Source organism: Carya illinoinensis, chromosome 3, assembly GCF_018687715.1.
Source record: "Carya illinoinensis cultivar Pawnee chromosome 3, C.illinoinensisPawnee_v1, whole genome shotgun sequence".
In the NCBI taxonomy this organism is placed as follows: domain Eukaryota; kingdom Viridiplantae; phylum Streptophyta; class Magnoliopsida; order Fagales; family Juglandaceae; genus Carya; species Carya illinoinensis.
Genome location: NC_056754.1, coordinates 20,238,045 through 20,253,323, shown reverse-complemented (window position 1 = coordinate 20,253,323; position 15,279 = coordinate 20,238,045). Strand labels below are relative to the sequence as shown.

At 33.5% G+C, this 15,279-nt stretch overlaps 2 protein-coding genes and 1 long non-coding RNA gene across 3 annotated transcripts; all 3 read left to right on the top strand.

The window, feature by feature from the left end:
• Window positions 1-4,441: 4,441 nt before the first annotated feature.
• LOC122303498 (basic blue protein-like) lies at window positions 4,442-5,163 on the top strand. Its single transcript, XM_043115303.1, has 2 exons — window positions 4,442-4,659; window positions 4,767-5,163. Exons 1-2 carry the CDS (start codon window positions 4,479-4,481, stop codon window positions 4,964-4,966), a joined length of 381 nt encoding a protein of 126 aa, XP_042971237.1. The 5' UTR covers window positions 4,442-4,478; the 3' UTR covers window positions 4,967-5,163.
• Window positions 5,164-5,497: 334 nt separating this feature from the next.
• LOC122303920 (probable serine/threonine-protein kinase PBL26) lies at window positions 5,498-8,495 on the top strand. The gene is made up of 6 exons (XM_043115911.1): window positions 5,498-5,658; window positions 6,125-6,297; window positions 6,737-6,939; window positions 7,040-7,229; window positions 7,428-7,819; window positions 7,955-8,495. Exons 2-6 carry the CDS (start codon window positions 6,153-6,155, stop codon window positions 8,330-8,332), a joined length of 1,308 nt encoding a protein of 435 aa, XP_042971845.1. The 5' UTR covers window positions 5,498-5,658; window positions 6,125-6,152; the 3' UTR covers window positions 8,333-8,495.
• Window positions 8,496-9,247: 752 nt separating this feature from the next.
• LOC122305593 lies at window positions 9,248-10,281 on the top strand. The gene is made up of 2 exons (XR_006241170.1): window positions 9,248-9,583; window positions 9,718-10,281. It is a non-coding gene; the product is annotated as an uncharacterized LOC122305593 (long non-coding RNA).
• Window positions 10,282-15,279: the final 4,998 nt, after the last annotated feature.

Genomic DNA, 15,279 nt, shown 5'->3' with positions numbered 1-15,279 from the left:
TACAAGAAATGGCTTGGAAAGAAAGATAATTTTTCTATCTTTGTTCGCACAAAAATTAAATAAATAGAGCGCTCCCATTTTTCTTAAGCTGTCATCTAATCAGTAGAACTCTAATCAATAGGCTTAAGAGGCTCATCAACCCGAAGCTCATAGTCTAGATCCATACACCCAAAAACAATAGTAACATGTTCTTTCCATTTTGTAAAATTTGATCCAGTAAGTACTAGAATTTTATTCAAATTGGCAAATATTGAGTATGCATTCACTATAAGAAAATAAAAGAAACTCACAATAAATAAACATCCCATTAATCTTGAAATATAAATAAACAAACCAGAATTTTTGTCATACAAACTTTAATCCAATTGAACAACAAAATCAATTAGACAATATAACAAAATTAAATTCAGAAATTATGGTTTTATAAAAGTGGGCCTATATGAGAGACCTAGTGCACCATTGCAATCAAGTCTTTGGACAGTAACTACAACATGCAAGTGTTCCTCTCCCAATAAGGTTGGTTATCGTGAATAATGCAAAACTGGCTTAGCCAAACACTAGCCTTCCTTTGGGCCGACTATTGAATGCATAAGCTTTAAAAATAAATAAATAAACTATGCAATTCACAAATAATCACCTTATACCATCTATGATCCGGCCAAATAACAACCTTCCTTTTGGCCGATTGTCATTCGCATGGATATAGATGTAATTTGATGCAACTCATTAAACTTTTACATGACTAAGGAGAAAATTTTATGACAGTGATCACTTGATGTATCACTAAACTAGCATGCATAGGCGATACTCTTGTATATGTTCCATATACTTGGGCCATTGTCTATTTTTATGGTCAATAATTTTGTTTACTGATAAAAAAAAAACGAGAACAATGCAAGAAGTTCGATTAGACAAAGATGTCAAATTGCTGGACTGCCCTGGTGTTATAATGTTTATATCTGGAGCAAATGATATATTTATTGCTCTTCAAAATTGCAAAAGAATCAAGAAGTTGGATGATCCACTTGGTCCAGGTGACTGAACTCATCCTTAAGTTTTGGCTGGTTTATCTGCTATTCTGCTTAAGTGCCTTTTCATGTGGTTAAGGAATGCTTAACTATAAAACATTCTGCCCCGTTACTGGTCCGCCCTCCTCCCTGCCCCTCGCCCTGTGGTTGTGTTTTGATTGAAATTAAGATGGGAGATCCCTAGACTTGTTATCACTTGACTATATAATCACTATAATGTGTGCCATCCTATGTAGTTGGTAAAGTCTATTAGCATCGTTACCAGAAATTGAATCCTACTTCACCAGGGGATATTATTTTTATTATTATTATTTTATCTTTTATGGTGGTGGGAATGTGACCTGGGGTAGCACCTTGTATGAGGTATGCCTACAGGCTCCCATGCCACTGTGGAAAAGGGAGGCTTTCTTCTTTTTTTTTTTAAATTTTTTGATATGTAAAAAGAGGAATTAGTATTCTTACCCATTGTTACTCCAAGTTTTGATCATCATTGCTTAATAGGTTGGTTTTTCTGGCAAGAATTTCATTGTTTATTTGTCTACCTAGCTAAAGACAAGTTGAACTCAACTATATTGTCACCTGATTGACAGTTTGGACATTTTTCTATTTGTTTATTTTCCTGTAAATATTTTTAATTCTCGACTTTTTGTAGGATAGGGATATGTTTCCAGTTTTTCCATTCCAGGCAAAGAGAGCTTGTAGCCACTGTACCTCATTTGCATTTTTATATCTGGAATTGATATATACTTTCAAAAGAGAATTGAGTGTGAATTAATGAAACCACACTTATGTAAAGTTATATTACATTTACCCTTGCTCCACAAGGTGAAGTAGTGAAGGAAAATATTGGTTCATTTTCTCTAGGAAGGGGTCCTTTGCATTTTGAATTTTGTGGTTTCCATGTTTTGACTAGTAAATCTAAGAAGAGAGAAATCCCAAGTTTACAGGAATACGCCCATGGTTTCTAGTTTCCTTGGTTTTTTATATTAGTTCTATCTGTAGATTAAATATTTATATTTCATACCCACATCCTCATGCCCCATTTGTGCAGTGAAGGAAGTCTTAAAGCTTTGTCCAGCCAGACTGTTGGTAACACTGTCCAAGCTTTCAAGTTTTGACTCGGTTGAAAACTTTCTGCAAAAGGTGGCTACTGTTAGGGGTACGCTGAAAAAGGGTGGCATTGTGGATGTGGAAGCTGCTGCAAGAATTATTCTGCATGACTGGAATGAGGGTACGTGTGTCTAGGCATTTATTTTAGTATGCATGCCTTACAATAATCAAACAAAACAAAACGAGAACCCAAAAGTAATTTTTCATTATTTTATTTGGTGCAGGTAAAATTTTGTATTATACCATGCCCCTCAATTAGGAATCAAGGAGAACCTTCAGATCAGGCAAAGATAAACTGCTTCTAGCAGCCAGAATGAGAAACTATATGCAGTTGAAAGTATACCTAACACAAAATTGAGAGAGCTGAGAAGAAGAGAAGGAAAAGAGCTGACAAAATCAATCTCAGAAAATGCAATCGATGATGATTACGACTTCGAAGTGGACTACGTCAACAAGCAATCTGCCATGGATGTTGGTGTTGGGAAGCGATGATGAGGATGATGGCAATCAAATAGTTGGTGTGGTGCCTATGGCTATGTCTGGTTTTGAGTTCTCTCAACCATGACTGGAAAGGCCATTGGATATCTTCAAATTAACTACACGCGCCATTTTTTCATTCTTTGGCAGAGATAATTCCATATTTTAGACTGGTCAACTTTTTGTATGGTTGTAATTTATGTCCCCATAGCTTTTTGACCAAAGCTCTTCACCAACGGTCCAAAGTATATCCTATATCAAACAAGTTTTGTTCCCGTTGCCAATGAAATTGCTGCTTTGTTTTACTTGTAAATGTAACCTCCCAAATTTAGAATATTTTCCCATGGCAAACAGCAATCGCCTGCCATGTTCCGCAACTAACACGTCTATGCATAATTGCCATGTTCCAAGCTCACATCCTTCATGGCGGCCTATTAGCCCTACTTCGAGTTTTGAAAGACCAATTTGTGGATTCCAAATCCTACTTCACTCTACAAAGGAACGGTTTGGCTTAACCACGGCGGTTTTTGGACTGAGGGAGGGAGTTAAAAAGTTCACAAGAAAATGAGGGGTGATTTAGTTCTTGAGAAAAATGATAGTTAGGCGATTGTAGTTGTAAGTTGATAGAAATACTGTTTTTTTACGTTGAATTTTATTATCTCAAATCATGAGTTGATGTGTCATATTTTAAGTTGTTGACTTAAGTTACTTAAAATATATCATATCACCACTGGAGATTATCAAATTCAAGATGAAGTGTAATATTGGTTGTAAGTTTATAGTCCTAATCTAAATATGATTATAGTTAGTAACTTACCTATTGTATTCACTAAGAAAGGTAATGATGAATTGGGAACACATGAATGCCAACTCAAATGCTCTGCAAGTACTGAAAAGTAAGAGTTGTTACCCATTTCATAACATTCCCTACTGTTAAACAACTATCAGAGTTTTAGAGCCCTGTTGGGCTTTCCATTATCATCATCCATATTTTTCATGTTTATCTGTAACTGGAGTTATCAAATAAGCATGTTGTGGCTATAAAGACTTGTAATCCATATTACTTGTGAGTAGAGATGAGACTTCTCTAGCAATTGGTAGATTCTTTTGTCACACATTTTTCACAGTTCCAGGTCATATGCATTGTGATTGTATTCCTGCTGCATCAGGTTTACACAGAACCAACAGTTCCAAGGATCTAAATGCATGGGCTCTATCAAGTAGGGTCCAGTCATAGTTAGCTAAACTTTCTTTAAAAAAAAAATAATAATAATACATCAAATTTTATTAGAAGAGCAATATTTATATTACTTCACATTTTGTGAATGTGAGCTCTTAAAAAGGGAAAAAAGGGTATGAAGAACAAAATGAAGCTTGCTTAAAGACCCAAAAAAACAGTATAAAAAGGACAGGAAAAAAGGGTATGAAGAATTTTCAACTGCCTGGTAGGAACAGCATTCGAGTTGCATTTATATATGATATTGCTATTAAGATCATGCATTCCCGAGGAATGTAAGCAACCCAGCTCATTAATTTTATCTTAGAGATGGTACATTTTAATCTCGATATATATTAAAACTGGCGGAGAAAATATAGATTAAAAAATTTACCAAGGAAGTTTCCAGGCGTTCAAATCACTTGATTTTTCTGTTCCAACCACCAGCATTGGACCTTAATCCAATAAATTAAGATTCCCAGCTTGCATGCAAATAAGCAGCAACTCCTGTATTTGTTAAATTAATCGAGATGGAGGAAAACCCCTCCATATAAAGCAACCAACATGCAGCTTTTTCCTTCAATCTTCACATCCAATTCCTCATATAAGAACTGCATCTTCATCTCTTTTCTGATTCTACTTCCAAAATGTCTCACCAGGGAAGATGCACTGCTGTACTACTTGCCATCACTCTCCTCATCACTCTGAACTCACTTTCCTCTGTATCTGCCCGACCTACTATTCATACCGTTGGCGATGATTCTGGCTGGACTTTCAACGTGGAAAGATGGACCGGAGGGAAGAGGTTCCAGGCTGGAGACATACTTGGTAACTTGGGAAAACCTATATTTTTTAATTGTTTCTTCTCTTCCAAGCATTCATCCAATATTGTTTCAACTTCTTGTCACAAGCTTGTTTGTGTTTGTTGTGTGCAGCTTTCAACTACGATCCATCATTCCACAATGTTGCAAATGTTGGTGTCCACGGCTACACAAGTTGCACTGCTTCTTCGAATTCTGGAACTTCCACTAGTGGAAACGATCGAATGATACTGTTAAGGGGATGGAACTACTTCATTTGCAGCATTCCTGGCCATTGCCAGGAGGGAATGAGGATAGCAGTTTATGCTTCCTAAAATACTATATATATGCAGCTTAAAATTCTCTTAAAAAATAGGGAAGAACTGTCTGCGGGGAATTTGGAATAAAGAAAACCATTCATTGTATCTCTGTTGATTGTAATCAATGGAATGAATGAGGATAGCAGTTTATGCTTCCTAAAACACTATATATATGCAGCTTAAAATTCTCTTAAAAAATAGGGAAGAACTGTCTGCGGGGAATTTAGAATAAAGAAAATCATTCATTGTATTTCTGTTGATTGTAATCAATGGAATGAATGAGTTAATGTTTGTTGATATTGTTCTTTTTTCCAGCTTGTTAATTCAGCGCTTACAATAATTTCCATCCTCCCTTCCATGCATGCATGTGTGTACTCATCTTTTAGATATTCTTGATATGACAGTCTATATCTATATAAAAAAAATTAGAAGCTTGAAAAGCTAGTTAAGGCAATGGGATCTAGGATAGCTTTCAAGCTTTGTGCATGAATTAGCTAAATTTATCACATTTGGAGGGCACTATATATATATATGGCCTCCACAAAAGTACCATATTATTAGTTAATGCTAATTTGGTTCCCACATACCCTATAATATTATATATTGTGTCTTTCAAACCTTCAAATTCTCTCCCTCTTTTGCGGCAACACCAAAAACTAGCTTCAATTCTGTTGCACCTGATCTCCCTCCTCCATTCCCTTTCCCAGGTTTGCCGAGTAATTTGGTGTAATTAATTTGTCGAGTCTTTAGAGTTTCATGTTGGTTCTGGTATTAGGGTTTTGGTTGAGCGAGCTTGAATTAATCTGCATTCCATCAAATTTTTTCAAGGAATTCAACTTTCTTCTTTAATTAATATATATATATATAAGCATTGGCAATTTGATTCAGCGAAAGCTTTCGTACGTACGTAGGTGTATGCATCGATCATCATGTCTATAAAAGCATCCACAAGTTCTACAAACATTAATCGTTTATGTATTGTGTTCATGTTGTACAACTTTTGTTTGTATTTTCAAACAATTTATCTAGTACTTGATTTTTCGGGCATGCAGCCGCAGAAGTGGGATTGTAACAGCTAGCTAGCTAGCTTGAACGTACGTACGAGAGGGAGCTAGCATATATATATATATATATGGATATACATATAAGATTGAAAGTATCAGTTTAATGCAGGTTTTTCTGGATTTGATTTGTTCAAGAAATGAGTTGCTTTTCTTCATGTTTTACATCCCGTGAGAGTAATGAGAAGAAAGTATCTAAGAAGACCAATGGCAGAAGGAAGGGAGACTTGCCTGCTGATACCCCTAGTAGATCAGAATCAGCCATTGCTCCACAGCCACAGCCTGGTCAGTTCATCACTTTCGTCGTTCCTTTATGCATGGAATAAGGATTATTTACTAGCTAGGCTTATTAATTTATGGGAAGTTTCATTTTGCATCCTCCAAATATTCTATATTTTCTAAATTGCACATCTAATTACCAAATCTAACAAGAGGATATTTTAGGAGTATGGGGTACAAAATGTTGGTTTTAGGTAGTTTGAGATGTGATTTTGAGAATGCAGAATGAAATTGCCCCTTAATTTGAGTTCTTAGAATAATTAATGATTCAACATTCTATCATAGCATGATTTCTTGGTTTCTAATTCTAAATGATTCACTATTTAATTAGTACTAGATCTCTAAAATTCCAAGAGCTTAATCTATAACTCTAAAGATAGATGACTGACTTAACACATTATTTACAAATACCAGACCATATTCACAAAACAGAAATCTTGTACAGGAAACCATAATCAGAAGGTCGCTCCAGTCGAGACCACCAACAAGAAGGATGCCAATAATGAAGCTCAGAACAACAACATTGCCGCCCAAACTTTCAATTTCCGCCAATTGGCGACGGCGACAAAGAATTTCAGACAAGAATGCCTAATAGGTGAAGGTGGATTTGGAAGAGTTTACAAGGGACAACTGGACAAAACTGGCCTGGTAAAAGGCAGTCCTGTTTGATTTCTTCCCTCTAGATAGTTCAAGTCAAAACTAGTAGAGAATTTTGAGTTGTGATCCTGTGGTAGTTTTTATTGATCAGGATGTGGCTGTGAAGCAACTTGACAGGAATGGATTGCAAGGAAACAGAGAGTTTCTTGTTGAGGTGTTGATGTTGAGCCTCTTACACCATGAAAATCTAGTCAATCTGATCGGATATTGTGCCGATGGAGAGCAGAGACTTCTGGTGTACGAGTACATGCCATTGGGATCTGTGGAGGACCATCTACTTGGTAACACCTTCTTTTTTTCAAATTTGTTTATTGACACTCTAAACATATCGATAATGGGGTTTGAGAATCCATTTATTGTTTATCAATTTTTACTTATTTTTCCCAACTATAAACATATCTCTACCCTGCATCTTTGATAAATATCATCACAAAACCAACCACCGTATAAACTTATGTGAACTAAACATTGATATTCAGATCTAGCACCGGGGAAGAAGCCATTAGATTGGTTCACAAGAATGAAAATAGCTTTGCAAGCTGCCAAGGGCCTAGAATATTTACATGAGAAGGCCAACCCTCCTGTCATATATCGAGATCTAAAATCCTCAAACATCTTGCTGGACAACGATTTCAATGCCAAACTCTCTGATTTCGGATTGGCAAAGCTTGGTCCAGTCGGGGACAAGTCACACGTTTCTTCGAGAATCATGGGAACATACGGATATTGTGCCCCCGAGTATCAAAGAACAGGACAACTCACAGTGAAGTCGGATGTGTACAGTTTTGGAGTTGTGTTTTTGGAGTTGATTACTGGAAGGAGAGTTATTGACACAACAAGATGTACCGAGGAGCAAAATCTGGTCACTTGGGTAACTTCCCTGGTTTCTGTACTTGGGCCATGCATTAATCTTTGTGTAAACTTTTGTCATTTTGTCCCTTCACTGCTAATATTTCTGAACTTCTCATCAAGACTGTTTTTTTCTTCTCTCTTTCTCTCTCACCAGGCACAGCCTGTATTCAAGGATCCACAGAGATTCCCAGAACTAGCCGATCCGCTTCTTCACGGTGAATTTCCTCTGAGAGCACTACACCAAGCAGTAGCAATTGCAGCCATGTGTCTGCAAGAGGAACAAGCGGTTCGTCCCTTGATGACTGATGTAGTCACTGCTCTCAGTTTCCTCGGCGATAATCCTAGTGCCGGCACCGTATCTAACGGCGCCAGTCCTTCTCCACCATCTGATCACAACATGGCGAGCGGAAATGGGAATCTTCATGATGAAGAAAGCATAAGGGAAAGACAAAAGGCCGTGGCAGAAGCCATAGAATGGGGTTCTAGTTCCAGGCGCAATGCATCACGTAGTGGAAGTGCTTCTTCATTGTGATTCAGATCTAAAATCTGCATGGAAACGGAATATTATATCCTTCAAATCCTGAGCACAAACTTTTGTCTGTAGGAGTACGTACGTTGGTCCTAATGTATGCATGCATGTATCATGTGAGATTGAATTACTGCTTTATCGGATATACATCTACCCCTTCTCTCTATTCAGAAAATAGAAATCAAATGGAAAATAAGTGGAAAAGGAGATAAACTTTCAATAAAATGGGCATATATATTATTTTTTTTGGTCGCAATTGATATATTCTTCAAGGCCGAATTCTTCAAATTCTTATCTAATAAATCTAATAACATGTACGTACGTCTATAGTACTAGTTAAGGAATGTTAAGCTGAGCTTAGTTCAGCAGAGTTCAGCTCAACATTAATAGAAAATATTAATGACAGAATTATAATCTTTAGACAACTTTGACGCAATATGATTAAAATTTATTTTAATGCGTTTGAACTGTTAATTGTAAGATGATTTGATTGACTTAAAAGTTTTTTGAATAATAATTGTGATGTAGTTGTATAGGAGTGGTGACCCCTTGTACTAATTTCAGCCGGACATATAAACACATTACACACCAAATGCAATAATAAGATTAATGGTTGGTTTTGATAGTGGAATAATATCACCATACTCTATTTTTTACTAGTTTATACTACTCTTTATAGAATATCTAAGATCGTCTCAATACTCAAATGCAACAAATTATGTATAATAGAGTTCAATTTAATTTAGGACGGGTTTGGATTTGGGGATGAGACGCTGCTTGTATGGTAAAACACTTTTCAATCCAAACGCAAGTTTTCAAATCACTGAGATATTTTCACTAAAAACAAACTAGCCAAAAGACAAAAATGCCCTCATATTTTCGTTACTTTGCAGAGAATTTTTTGCTTATGTTCTAGAGAGAGATGAATCCCTGTGGGATGCTCGTGCCCTTCCTTCTAAGCACCCCATCTCTGTATCTCAGATCCCTCTGCAAAGAGCAAAAGTTCTTAAGATCTCTCTGTCCCACAAAGTAGGAGTTCCCCAAACCTCATCTTGCCCCTTTGACGTCCAAAGAAAAATTTTCAACGCTATTCTATAAATTGTTTGCCCCTATTTCATCCGTGGAGTATCACTACAAAACCCATTATCTGAGGCAACTACCTCTACAAAATACGGTACACAGCATTCATCTTGGTGGTTAGGAAGGCCACGACATTGATCATTCCTCAATCGTTGCTCTGCTCACTCGTTAATTGTAAGTTCTGTCTAGTCTACCATTTTCATTTTAAGTACTCTGTAATCTCACATTGGGTAGAACTCCTACAAGAGATTCCCTGCCCTGAAGCTAGTATCCGTATGGAACCTTGATTTTCAAAATATGTTGAACAGTGGTCAAATTTGGCACCTTATACGGAAAATTCAACTACAAATACATCATGCCGAAAGCAATGCAACCCACCACTCAAATTCCCTGCAAACACTGTAGCCCAATCACCAGATCTAAGTTTAGAGGTCGTTCGTCTCATACTGTGACCCCCATGGCTCTAAGGACACTCTCCTTCTAGGTATGTGAGGATTGTTTTTATATACTAAGGATCTGGGTGTGGTTGGTTTTATATGCTGGCAATTTGGGTGTGGTTAATTTAACAAGTTGTGTTATCTGCTCAATATTTATGACATAATTTTGGTTTAATTATTTTTATGATGGTTGTGATCACATGGATCAAGAACAAGCCTGAGACCCCTTGAAACTATCATGCATTATGGGATGTTGTTCTACTTCTCTGCTCTCAACAACTTCTTGTCTGGTTATAATGTTTACAAATAACTAGAAATTGTGTTAGTATGCTTTAATGTGAGCCAATGATATAAATGTATATGACGTGAATGTATATACTCAATGAATGTATATGATTTTACAACATGTTTGATATAAATGTATATGTTGAATGATTTTGCTTGTTGAGGATGTAAATGTATATGTAAAATGTATATACTTTGAAGGAAAGAGACGAACTTATGACTAGTTTGATGAAGGGGGGCTGAACTAGGGGGAGTTTGGTCTAGTCCGGTCCGGGGAGATTTTGTTGACCAGACCGGACCTATTCGATCCATGGTTTTCCCACCTTGGATCAGACCAAACTCTATAAGAACTGGGATGGTCTGGTCCGGTCGGTCCACCCTTGACTTTTTTTTAAAAAAAAAATCGAATGGCATTTTGTTTAATACTAATGTAATTATATTGTGATATATTTAATATATATATATGGTATATATATATATATATTAGTAATACGCTAATACTATTAGTCTATTAGTATATAGTAAATTAGTAATGGTTATTAACTTATTTTCTATAACTAATAATACACTAATACTAATACTATTATATAGTTATACTAATCATAAATTTATAATAACTAAATCATTATAAGTCTATAACTATATATATTTAGTATTATATCAGTATATTAACATATTATAAGAGTTATGGTATAAATTATAATATATCGTATATGTATAAATTTATAATAATAGTATTAGTATAGTTAACTTAATATGTAATATATTAGTATTAAATCACTATAACTACATAGAGTATTAATAATAAGAGTATTTTACTATTATTTAATATAGTATGACATAGAGTATTAATAAATATGTGGGGTTTGAAGAGATATGGTAATACTATTATTAGATATAATTATTAGTTATATGTATTAGTAATAAATATCTACTATTATATATTACTAATACATATAACTAAGTTAATAACTATTACTAATTTACTATATACTAATAGATTAATAGTCTTAGTATTAGTGTATTACTAATATATAATATATTCATGCAAATGGTGACGCTGCAGTTTCATCATATCATCTTGACATGACTTTAGAATCAATCTGAGCTATGGCTGCAATTAGAGATGAATAATTATTTACAACTCAAAATAATTATTTTAATAAATGATTGGTCCATAAGTAATTTTTATAATAATAAAATTATAAAATAATGTGACTTTATATGAGATAGACTATAAAATAGATACATAGATTCAACATTTTCTTTGCTATATGCCGAGTTGTTGAGAACATTATAGGATAGAAATTTTTACAAACAAATCTAAGTAATTTTCAATTAAGAATGTGGATTCATACGGTGTTTGCATAAAATAAGTTTTAAAGCTGGGCAAAATGACCATCGGTACTTGAAAATGGGAAATGATTTTAAGCACAATATTTTGATAAAAAGTATTTTATAAATATATAAAATATATTAAATTCATATATTTTAATAAACAAATTACGGGCATAAAATTTTTAATATATTTTAATGAAGCTTTGAATAAACATTTTAAATACAGACGGCGTAAACAAATTTTAAGCACAAAATCATTTTAAGCATTTCACCATTTTAATAAACATTTTATGCACAAACAAGAGAGAGAGAGAAATTTTCAATTTTCTTAAATTAATTTATTTTTATGAAAATATTTTCATCATATAATCTTATTTCTAAATTTAAGTTAAACGAAAAAAGAACGAGAGAGGATGGAAACACGAAGGGGCACAGTCAGGAGTGAGATGGAGAAGATTTGAAAACAAAAAATAAAATAAAAAACGAAGGGGGAGAAGGGAATTCAGAGCAGGGGAAAACGGGGAGGGGCACAATCGAGAGTAATAAATATATAATTAATTATTTAATTATTTCTTGGCAAAAAATAAAAAATTAAATTTATTAAATTAATATATTTTAATAAAAATATTGTCATCTTATAATATTATTTTGAAACATATTATAAAAAAATTATATTTGAGAAGGTAATTTATAATTTAATATTATTATTTATAAATAAAACAAAATGATTACAAATAATATGTAATAATTTGTGAGACCTATATCTATTAAATCTCTAAAAAGTTAAAACCATCTCATCTTATTTTTTAATTTAAATATACAAAATTTTTAAAAATTACCTTATATTATCACGACTCAACTCAATCTTATTATTATTTATAAATCATTTTAATTTATCTCATCTTATCTCCGAATCTAAAAGAATCCTTAAACTGACTTTAATTTAACTCTATTAATAATTAAGTCATATTAGACCAACTTACAAATTTACGAGAGTTGATCCGATGGATTAGCTGAAAGAGTAATGCTACATACAGTCATTTTTTCACACTCCCTGCGCACTCCACTGATATGATTGGCTGGATTAATTTTTTTTTAATACACAACCAATCATATTACTGGAGTGTACAAAGAAGTCCGCAAAAATAACTGCACATAAAATTTTCCTAGCCAAAAAGAAAGTCATTCGGATCAATGTGGTCAGCCTTTTTCCCTAGTGGTCAGCCACTTGATTTTTCTCAAGCATTTGTGAAGCACTCATTTAAACATGTTCTTGAGATTTTCTTCGTAGCCTTTGCCCTGTTATCCAACGGAAGGATCAAATATTATTGAGAACTACTTCAGTTATAAAGTGACTACGTAACAATAAATTTAAAAATTAATATAGTTTGATATGAAACATTAAATTATAAAATTATTTTTATTATAAAATAGATCTAACAAATCTTACGAAGTAATATCAATTTGTAATTTATTTTTATATAATCATTTTATATCTATAACAGATTTTAATTTTATTTTTTAGTATTCTTTTCATTATTATTTTTTCTTAGATCAAATGGGTATATATTGTGTCGGGTCACGTTACAGTCAAAGTCGTCTGTTTACTAAAACTGTGATTGAATGTTGAGTTGAATTTAATTTTTTATAAACAATAATAAATTGAGATAATAGAATGAGTTTAGTAAAAGTCTATCTAAAATTAGTTTAGATGTTAATATTAGTTATAAAAAGTTAAAAAAATTGTGAGTCACATGTATAAAGATGTTGTTGAACCTAAGATTTCAAGTTTTGTGTAATTATATATTTACACATGGATTTTGATGATAACAAATGAATTCAAAGAATAAAGAAGTCTCAAGCTCAAGTTGTCTACACAATAGAATCAAGCACATAAAGAAAACAAGCATGAGCAAGAAGGGAACAAGTTCATATTAAAATTATAGAGTAATGTTGTAAATCTCTTCAAAATTCGAAATTAGGATTAATGCTCAAAATTAATATTTTATCATAAAGCATTAAAATACTTCTTTCACATGTGTATGTGTTATTTGAATATTTTCAAAAGTGATTGATGCTTTTTTAGACTTATACAAAATGTAGATGATTTTGTTTGAAAAATTTGAAAAGTAAAGTGTGCTCATTTTGTCATATGCAAAAAGTAAAAGATTAAGTTTGAATTTTTTGAAAAGGAAAGTGTGCTCATTTTGTCATATGCCAAAAGTAAAATATTAGGTTTGATTTTTTTAAAAAAGTGAATGATGTTGTCTTTTGACAATTGAAAAAGAAGAACCTTTTATTTGAATTTTTTGAAAAAGTGAATGATGTTGTCTTTGACATGTGAATCTTTTTAAATTTGAATATGAAGTCTCATATGTCTATAAATAGATCATTTGAGAGCTTCACATTCACAACACTAAGAGCATACAACATTCATTCAAAGCTTTCATTCTCTCTTCTCTAAGCATTGAGCATTAATCCTTGTTCATTTTGAGAGATATAGTTTGCGCTGTATTGTTCTTATTTCATTCATTGAGGAGTGTTTTCTGATAACCTACCCACTATCAGCTTTTGTATCAGAAAAATGGTGTGTATAATCCTTGTGCGTGTAGAAAGTATTCTACACGGGGAATAGTTGAATCACCACGTGTAAGGTGATTGCAAGTGTAGAGGGTGTTCTACACGGATCCTTTGTAGCGGTGTTGTTCAAATGTGTAATAGGTTTTTATCTCCACCTGAATGAGGTTGAATAGTGAATTTGGGAATTCTCAATGGGTAGCTTGAGGCGAGGACGTAGGCAGTGGGGCCGAACCTCGTTAACATACTGAGTTTGCTTCTCTCTTACCCTTACTCTTTATATTTATTGTTATTTCATATTTTGTTTATATTTTATATTATATATTTGATTTATAATTGTTATTTTTTTTAATACAACTCAATTCACCCCTTCTTGTGTTAGTCATCTGGGCAACAATTGGTATCAGAGCTAAGAGCTCTATTATAAGATTAATTATCTTTTGAGTTAAGATCTTATGGCTAACATTGCAGCTTCATTTGGTGAAGGTCAATCTAGCAGTCGGCTTCCACTCTTTTGTGGAGATAATTACTCATTCTGGAAAGTTAGAATGAGAATATTTCTTCAAGCTCAAGGTAGAGAAATCTGGAAATGTATTGTAAATGGATCTTATATTCCAACAAAAGTGGTTGATGGAGTAAAGGTCAAAAAGGAAGAAGAAGAATTTGATCGTGAAGACGATAGACTTTATACTTTAAATTTAACTGCTATGAATTTATTATATAATGCTCTTAATGGAAATGAGTTTAATAGAATAATAAATTGCGCTACGGCAAAGGAAATTTGGGATAACTTGGAAGTAACTTATGAAGAAATTTCGCAAGTCAAGGAATCAAAAATTTATATTCTTACTCATGAATATGAAATGTTTAAGATGAATGATGATGAATATATTTCTAGTATGCACACTCGTTGTACTAATATCATAAACAGCTTGACAGCTCTTGGCAAAGTTTATTCCAAGGTGGAGATAGTAAGAAAAATTCTCAACTCTTTACCAAAACGTTGGGAATCAAAAGTTACAGCGATTCTTGAAGCTAGAGACCTCAAGAAACTCGAAGTCAATGAACTCATCGGGTCACTTATCACCCATGAGTACACATTGAAAAGAGGAGAAGAAGAAGGAAAGCCAAAGAAGAGCTTAACACTTAAAGCTGTTCCTCATGAAAGTGAAAGTGATGAAAATGAAGAAAGTGACGATAAAGATAAAGAAGTTACGATGATAACAAAAAGAA

Bases quoted from the DNA above. Each gene is read 5' to 3' on its own strand.
- LOC122303920 (XM_043115911.1), top strand. From the start codon at position 6,153: ATGAGTTGCTTTTCTTCATGTTTTACATCCCGTGAGAGTAATGAGAAG. The intron at 6,940-7,039 runs GTAAAAGGCAGT...TTTATTGATCAG, and splicing joins AACTGGACAAAACTGGCCTG to GATGTGGCTGTGAAGCAACT. The intron at 7,230-7,427 runs GTAACACCTTCT...ATTGATATTCAG, and splicing joins TGTGGAGGACCATCTACTTG to ATCTAGCACCGGGGAAGAAG.
- LOC122303498 (XM_043115303.1), top strand. From the start codon at position 4,479: ATGTCTCACCAGGGAAGATGCACTGCTGTACTACTTGCCATCACTCTC. The intron at 4,660-4,766 runs GTAACTTGGGAA...TGTTGTGTGCAG, and splicing joins CCAGGCTGGAGACATACTTG to CTTTCAACTACGATCCATCA.